Below are 9,200 nucleotides of genomic sequence, written 5' to 3' on the forward strand. Positions count from 1 at the left end.
AATTCAAATGTTGACTCCACCATCGTAAACCAGAGGGAAGGGTCGGACGGAATGAAGTTAGGCATCTTCACCGCTGAGATTTCCTCCATCATGAAGTGCGCTTTCGTTTCAAAACGAAACTTAGTAAGATAATATTAATCAAATTAAATCAAAAGAGATGCGTGATTTCTTATCCGGGTCACCATTTGTGGTGATGTTCATGTAGAGTGTAGTGTAAAGCATTTCATCGCTATTAGAAAAATAAACTCTTTATTACACTAACTACTATTGAACATCGCTGCTTAGCGCACGTATACACAGAACGGGGATTCCCCGGGAGAAGTATATACATAGATTGTATTAGGGAAAGTAGATAGGTAGCGCTTTAGAATGACATGATTAAAGATGGCGCTACGATCACTACACTACCCTTACACAGAAGTTTTTACTGATGGATCAAAATCCAATCAGCATGTTGGTAGCGGAGTGGTATTTCCCTCTGAAACTTATAGCTATCGCCTGCCCACGTCTTTCTCGGTTTTTACTGCCGAATTGATTGCAATAGCTTGCGCTCTTCAACTGATTTCAGCTTCTTCTAATCGGACATTCTGCATTTATACTGACAGTATCAGTGCTTTGAGGTCTCTTGACAATTTCAACAACCGGATGCATCCTGTTGCTATGGAAATCCTTATTCTTCTTCGCGACCTTGAAAAAAGAGGCGCAAAAATTTCATTTTGTTGGGTCCCGAGTCATGTGGGAATACCCGGAAACGAAATGGCAGATATTGCGGCAAAAACGGCAAGTTCTTTGTTGCAGCGTGAACTTCCATATGACGATGCAAAAAAATATTTTGCTGATCATGTTCGCGCTTTGTGGCAGCAATCCTGGGAACAGCAAACTTCGAATAAATTACATTCTGTTGATCCAATGACAAGTTTATGGCCTGTTATCCCTGTACGTGCATTAGACGTTAAATTAACTCGACTACGCATTGGCCATGCCCGCTTTAGCCACAAGCATCTTTTATTTGGGGAACAATGCCCTTCATGTCCAAAATGCCATGTAATTTTAACAGTCAAACATGTTTTAATAGAGTGCCCTAATTTTAATCCTCATCGCTTAAAGTTTTTTAATTCACTATCCATTGAGTTGCGAGAGATTGTGGGTGAAAGTCCTCACCCTAACATTTTTAAATTTCTACATAACATTGGTTTTTTACATTCTATTTAGTTTTGCTTTCTCAATTTGTTAATTTTTCGTATTTAATTTGTTTGACGCCTTTATTAAAAAATATGAAAAGCATATTTTTAGAGTACTAATTTTAATACGTTGCCCTTCAAAATTTGACTTTTTATAAATAAATTTCTTAGTATTACTTTTTATATGAATTTGATTTATCTCACCATTCGAGTGGCGCAGCATAGCCAGATTTGGCTTTTGTGCCAAAAACCCTAAATAACCAACCAACCAATCTAACCCTCTGCACTATAGGCCAATTGCTCTCACAAGTTGTCTATGTAAAACACTAGAGCGCATGGTTAATGCCCGTCTTGTGTTTGAGTTGGAGAAAAAAGCATGCATTCCGCCATTGCAGAATGGCTTCCGCAAGGGACGCTCGACATTGGATAATATCGTCCTTCTCGAGACCCAAATTCGAAACGCATTCGTCCGGCGGAATCATCTGGTCTCCATATTCTTCGACATAGAAAAGGCTTATGACCGTGCCTGGCGTTTTGGCATTCTTGATACTCTTTCAAATTTCGGATTTAAGGGAAATTTACCCGTGTTTTTAAAGAACTTTTTATCATTAAGAACATTTCGTGTACGCATTGGAAATTTTTATTCTGATCGTTTTATTCAAGCTGAGGGAGTTCCACAAGGAAGTATCCTCAGTGTGACGCTTTTCGTAACTCATTTTAGCCAGATTCTTAATGTGTTACCACCATCTGTTAAAGGCACATTATATGTGGATGATCTTCAGATCTCTTCCCAAGGGAGCAATATGCACGTAATCGAACGCCAACTGCAGGTTGCAGTTAACAAGCTAGTAGACTGGTGTGATGAAAATGGGCATACGATTTCTCCCGAGAAAAGTCGATGTGTTCACTTTTGCAGGAAGCGTGGCATCCATTTGGATCCTTTAATCCATATCCGGAATGCTAACATTCCTGTAGTAAACGAAGTAAAATTTTTGGGAATAATATTTGACCGTAAGCTCACTTTCCTTCCGCATGTCTTACATCTGCGGAAGAAGTGTGACAGGTCTTTAAACATTCTCAAAGTACTTTCTAGGACATCTTGGGGTGCTGATAGCATTTCATTACTCCGTATTTATCAAGCAGTGACGCTATCACGTATTGATTACGGATGCGTGGTGTATGGCTCTGCGCGATCTGCCATTTTACGTAGATTAGACACTACACACCATTCTGCTTTAAGGATTTGTTCGGGTGCATTTCGGACTTCGCCAGTGGAGAGCCTTTATGTAACCTGTCATCAGTTACCATTAAGTTTACGACGCCAAAAATTATCTGCCCAGTACTATCTTCGAGCTCTGTCTATTCCGAAGCACCCCTTGTGTTCTATAGCTGTTCCAGCGAGTCTTCGGAGACTCTATACTGCACGACCCTATCATGTTCTACCATTCTGCGAAAGAGTTAAAATAATACTTCATGATTCGGAACTACATGATGTAGCGATTCAGACTACAGATCTTTTTCCGTTTCCTCCATGGGATATTCCTCAATTTCGTTTTCTAAATCCATTTTCAGGTTTCGAGAAAACGACAACTGCTCCTGTAATTTTTCAGAAACTTTTTGATTCTCATCGTAGTCAATATTCGGACTATTTGAAAATTTTCACAGATGGATCAAAGTCAGACGGTCACGTTGGTTGTGGTATTGTTTCTGACACTAATGCCCTTCAGGGGCTCACCTACTACAGGTGAGTACGGGTGTCCCAATCCCGAGGTACCCAGGGATCTTTACTCCCTTTATGATTTACTCTCCACTACGCCTTCTGCTGTCTCCTTTTCTTTCTTTCCCTCGAGGGTAGGCGAGGGAGCTCTCCATGAGAAGCTGTCGCCGCTCTGTTTGCTTCTTGCTTCTCATGGACAGCAAATACCCCCACGTGTTTGCCGTGCGTGGCGACCCATTAGACGGGTGGTGCACTGTGGTCCCCGGTGTATCAATCGGCCGGTAGCTAGCAACCTGAGTTACTAGTCTGCTAGGGATCAAGCGAAGGGGTCACTCCTTGGGCTTGGCGTTAAGGGTGGTCACTGTCCCCGGGGGTGACTCCCAGCGTATAGGTTCTGGTCAGCATTATGGCAAGTGCCGAGGTTGGAAAGTTTCCAGAGCCGGCAACTACCATCCCTTGTTGGGCTCCGTGGTGGGCGATGCCGCCGGACCTGAATCATTATCAATGTCATATGGGGTCTTTTTCTAACGTCGTCGAAGCCAAATCTACTACTCGTTACATGGTCATTCATACACCTAACACTTTTCATTCCATTTCTCCGTTTCTTATTAATAAACTCATCTTATCTACTATTGGTGAGGTTCAAAATATAAAAAAATTACGCTCTGGTGATCTACTATTACAGGTATCCGAGAAACAAGCATTGCAGATCAGTAAAATGACAACACTGGGTTCCTTCCCAATACAAACATCGTACCATAAAACAATGAATATATCACGTGGTGTACTCTCCGAACCCGACTTTATAAAGGTTTCTGAAGCAGAATTTTTGGAAGAGCTACGAGATCAAAATGTATGTGCCGCTCGTCGCATTAATATTCGACGAGGTGACAAACTTGTTCCTACGCAACATGTTGTTCTTACATTTCAAACGCCGGTTTTGCCTAAGTCCATAAAAGGCGGTTATATTAATTGCAAAATTCGACCCTACATCCCCAATCCTCTACGATGTTTTAAATGTCAGAGGTATGGGCATTCACAAATCGGTTGTCGAAGCAATGAAAATGTTTGTGGTAAATGTGCAGATTCAGGCCATGAAATGAATGCTTGCACATCTGAAATCCTGAAATGTGTCAACTGCTCTGGTTCCCATGCTGCATTTTCTAAATCCTGCCCTAAGTGGACCTTGGAAAAAGAAATAATTTCCATCAAGATAAAAAATAATATAACTTTCCCGGAAGCCCGAAAAATTGTGAATGATAGGACTCCAAAAGTTGGCGTTTCCTATTCATCTGCTCTTAAATCGATTCAGAACACATCTTGCTCTCAAACTGATGCAAGCATTACCCACTGTCACTGTGCAGTAACTAATCCAGTGCCACCTGATTACCAACCATCTACCTCCACTCAAGCTCAAAAAAATTTTACAATTTCAGAAAATTTATCTCCAAAAAAATCAGCGCCACGACTTCCTGGTGTTTCAAAAAAAGAAACTGCCAAAAACAGGAAGAAACTGAAATCGCTTGCAACAAGACCTCATGTTGCCGAAGATTTTTTAAAAATTGACACTTCATCATCCGAATTCTCAGATATGGAGCTCGATTCTTCAGCTTCACACAAGAAAATTCCTGCAGAGGGTATAAAGAAGAAGAAAAAACCTCCAGATAAAAACTGAATTTATGGCCGCTCTGTTTTCCTGGAATTGCCACGGTTTGCGCAATAAAATTTCTCACATTAAGGATCTGATTAATGAAACTCATCCCGCCTGCATTGCACTACAGGAAACCTTCCTTAAGCCATCAGATCTTGCAAAAATCCGACGTTACAGTCTCATTCGAAAGGACGTTATTTCTGGTCGAGCATCTGGGGGTGTTGCCCTCCTAGTCTCCCATGACATTCCGTCGTCGGTTATTACTCTACACACGAATTTACAGGCAGTTGCAGTCCGAATAATGGCTCCTTCTCTGATTACAGTATGCAGCATTTACTTGCCACCAAATGTGTCTATAGATCAAAAAGACATCAATGCCTTATTAAATGAGCTTCCACCCCCTTTGATTCTTGTTGGAGATTTCAACGGCCATAGCCCTCTCTGGGGTAGTGAGCGTGTGAATCCTCGTGGGAAACAAATTGAAGAATTAATTGCCTCTCATTCTCTTTGCCTCTTAAATAATGCAGAACCTACGTATTTCCATAAGCAAAATAGAACATTTCAGTCACTTGACCTTGCTATTTGTACACCATCTTTAGCACCAAAGTTTAATTTTAGAGTGGGAAATGATCTATTGGAAAGTGACCATTTCCCTATTTTTTTAGAACCCCTTTTTTCAAATAGCTCTCTAATGCAACGTCAACCTCGTTATTTGTTCTCAAAAGCTAATTGGGCGTTTTTTTCTGTTATGGCAAATATTACAAAAACGATGGTAACAGCTGAGAATATTAATGATGTAGTTAGTTTAATTACTGACACAGTAATAGCAGCAGCTGATTTTGCTATTCCTAAATCTGGGGACTGCTTTCCAAAATATCGGAAACCATGGTGGAACCAAGAATGCACTGAAGCTAGGCAAAGAGAAAAAAGAGCATGGAATAAATTCAGAAGGCAACCAACAACAAGAAACCTCATTATATATAGTGAAGCAAAAAGTAAGGCGCGACTAATTAGAAGGCGAAGTCAGAAAAGTTGTTGGGTGAATTTCGTATCTAATATCAAGTCCTCTGTCTCGGCAAAAGAAATGTGGATCAGAGTAAAGAAAGCTTGTGGGATATACCCCGAAGTCTATCTTTCCTGTTTAAAAATAAACAACCGAGAAATTAACAGCATGCAAGAAATGGCGAATGCCCTTGCAGAAGCTTTTGCATCCGTATGTGACTCTAGTAGTTATACAGAGCCCTTTCTTTCAATTAAAAATCGATCGGAACGAAATCCTCTACGCTTTCATACAACCAAACTTCTGCCATATAATTCTGATTTTACTCTTTCTGAGCTACAGTATGTTTTATCAAATGCAAAAGAAACTGCTCCTGGTCCGGATGGAGTGACGTATACTATGCTTAAACACCTCTCTCATGATGCTTTGTTCAATATCTTGTATGTTTAACAGAATCTGGAGGGAACATGTTTTCCCCATTCAATGGAATAATGCTGTTGTGATACCGATATTAAAACCTAATAAAGACCCTCAAAATCCCATTAATTACAGGCCTATTGCGTTAACTTGCTGCCTGTGCAAACTTCTTGAAAAAATGGTCAATGCTCGCTTGATCCATGTATTAGAGACAAATGAATTTATATCCCCTTTCCAAAGTGGTTTCCGAAAGCGACGTTCCACTGTTGATAATCTTATAGCTTTGGAGACAGACATAAGAAATGCCTTTGTACGAAGAAATCACTTGGTGTCTGTCTTTTTTGACATAGAAAAAGCTTATGATAGAGCTTGGAGATTTGGAATTTTAAAGGATTTGTTTGATTTTAACTTTCGTGGAAATTTACCTATTTTTATCAAAAACTTTTTAGCACACAGACTATTTAGAGTCCGATTGGGGAATACTCTGTCGAAAGCTTATTGCCAGGAAGAAGGAGTGCCGCAGGGCAGCGTATTGAGCGTGACTCTATTTATTATAAAAATCAACCAGATTCTTTCCACCATTCCAACCACTGTACATCCCCTCAGGGGCTCACCTACTATAGGTGAGTACGGGTGTCCCAATCCCGAGGTACCCAGGGATCTTTACTCCCTTTCAGTTCGCTCTCCTCTCCGCCTTCTGCTGTCTGCTATGTCTTTCCTTCCCTCGACGGCAAGCGAGGGAGCTCTCCATGAGAAGCTGTCGCCGCTCTGTTTGCTTCTTGCTTCTCATGGACAGCCAAAATCCCACGTGTTGGCCGTGCGTGGCAACCCACTAGAAAGACGGGTGGTGCACTGTGGTCCCCTGTGCATCAATCGGCTGGTAGATAGTCACCTTAGTGGCTAGTCTGCTAGGGATCAAGCGAAGGGGTTACTCCTTGGGCTTGGCGTTAAGGGTGGTCACTGTCCCCGGGGGTAACTCCGAGCGTATAGGTAACCGATTAGCACTAAGGTAAGTGCCGAGGCTGGGAATGGCCAGAGCCGGTGGCTGCCTTCCCTCGTTGGGCTCCGTGGTGGGCGGTGCCGTCGGACCCGAATCTCCCGTAATATCGTATGGCTCCTCCTAAGAAATCTCCCTTCAGTGGGCATCGCAAACTACCTAATATCATTACTAACCTTCCACAATTTGACCGCTATTTTATAGTAAAACGAATCACTGAAAAAAACGAAACTTTTAATTCTGTATCGCCTTTTCTAGTGCAGAAGGCAATCACTGCAACAATTGGTGATGTCTCTGCGATACGTAAAATGCGTTCCGGTGACTTGATGATAGAAGTCTCCAGTAAAAAGCAAGCACAGCAAATATTGAAAATTAAAGCTTTAGCTACAATCCCTGTAACCGTTATCTCTCATACATCGTTAAATTTTTCCAAAGGTGTAATCACATGTGGCGAACTGTTCAATGTTCCCCTTGAGGAGATCACTGTGGAACTGAAACCCCAAGGAGTAACCCATGTACGCCAAATTACTATTAGGCGGGATGAACAACTCCTTCCCACAAAGCATTACATCCTTACATTCCATAGACCAACAATTCCAGAATTCATATATGCTGGATATATTAAACTACCTGTTCGGCAGTACATCCCAAATCCTTTGAGATGCTTTAAATGCCAGCGTTTCGGCCACTCGAAGGTAAATTGCCGCGGGACGCTAACATGCGCCCGCTGTGCGGGAAAAGACCATGATAGCGAACATTGTAACGCCCCCGAAAAGTGCGTGAACTGTGGAGGTTGTCATGCATCGTTTTCTCGAGTCTGCGAACGCTGGAAACTTGAAAAGCAAATAACTGCAATAAAATTTAAAGAATCCATTTCTTATTCTGAAGCAAGACAAAAAGTAGTGGCTCAAACACCCAAACCTGGTGTGAGTTATGCTTCCGTTGTAAAAACACCATTCTGTGCAAACTGTAAATGCACAAACTGTGTGAAATATAACTCCCAAACTACAACTGTCAAAAACTCTTCCGACTCGGAGATTGAAAATTCACCATCCAGTGCACCAGAAACTAGCAAACCAGTCCGATCGAAATCGAAATCAAACTCCAATTCTCAAAGAGCACTAAAGCTAAAGCTGTCAAAACGGGGACTCTCGCCAAAAGAATTAAGAACGAAGTTAAAAAAATCTGCAACACAAAGTTCTGTCGCTTTGGGACTTGCGACGAAAGGTAATGTCCATAAGGACTTAACGTCCATCTTTGGCTCACCTAAAAGTCCCGATTCCATTTCCCTCCATCCGTCTGACGAGGAGGATGAATTACAAATGAGTTGCGATGTTTCGCCAACTCTTCATAACACTTGCCGTAATAAACTTAATTCTACTGTTTCTTAATGGGAACTTTCATTTCTTGGAACTGTCGTGGTCTTCGGCCCAAAGTTGTTGACATAAAGCATATTCTTAATCAGCTCCATCCTGCTTGTTTTGCTTTTCAGGAAACATTCCTGAAACATGACATTGCTGTGAAAATCCGTGGCTATAACTGTGCTCGGAAAGATGCTAACACTGGAAATAATCCTTCTGGTGGTGTTTGCATCTTAACTTCTAACCTCTACCCGAGCTCTCATTTAAATTTACAAACTTCCTTACAAGCTGTGGCTATTCAAGTCCATATACGGACCCTTGTCACAGTTTGTAGTATATATTTGCCACCACATGCTGTCATTAACCAACACGAACTTAATAGTTTAGTGGACCAACTACCCAAGCCATTCTTGCTTCTTGGCGATTTCAATGCTCATAGTATTTTGTGGGGTTCGGAAAGTACAAATTCTCGTGGGCGGCAGATTGAACAGTTTATCTCTGATAACTCTCTCTGTCTGCTCAATCATGACGAGAAAACCTATTTTCATGAACCCACACGCACATTTCACAGTCTGGATCTGGCTATTTGCTCTCCTGATCTCTTTCCGTTGCTCAGTTTTACAGTTGGGAATGATCTCTTTGGTAGTGATCACTTCCCCTTAATGGTCTCCTATGTTGATAGAGGCGGCGTGACTTTTTGTCCACCGCGTTTCCTATTCCAGCGGGCAGACTGGACTGCTTTCTCGCAACAAGCAATAATTTCGGAGAATATGGTCAGAACGTCTGATGTTACAGAGGCTGTACAACATGTAGTTAACTGCCTTATTGACGCTGCAAACAGTACCATCCCCAAAAGCTCCCCACGTCTGAGGAAAT

General features: G+C 41.7%; 1 protein-coding gene across 1 annotated transcript; it reads left to right on the plus strand.

The window, feature by feature from the left end:
- The first annotated feature begins 7,271 nt into the window (after positions 1–7,271).
- On the plus strand, positions 7,272–8,354 carry LOC129975041 (uncharacterized). The gene has a single exon (XM_056087916.1). The coding sequence runs from the start codon at positions 7,272–7,274 to the stop codon at positions 8,352–8,354; it is 1,083 nt and encodes a 360-aa protein (XP_055943891.1).
- The last annotated feature ends 846 nt before the right edge of the window (positions 8,355–9,200 follow it).

Source organism: Argiope bruennichi, chromosome 1 (genome assembly GCF_947563725.1).
Source record: "Argiope bruennichi chromosome 1, qqArgBrue1.1, whole genome shotgun sequence".
NCBI classification, from domain to species: domain Eukaryota; kingdom Metazoa; phylum Arthropoda; class Arachnida; order Araneae; family Araneidae; genus Argiope; species Argiope bruennichi.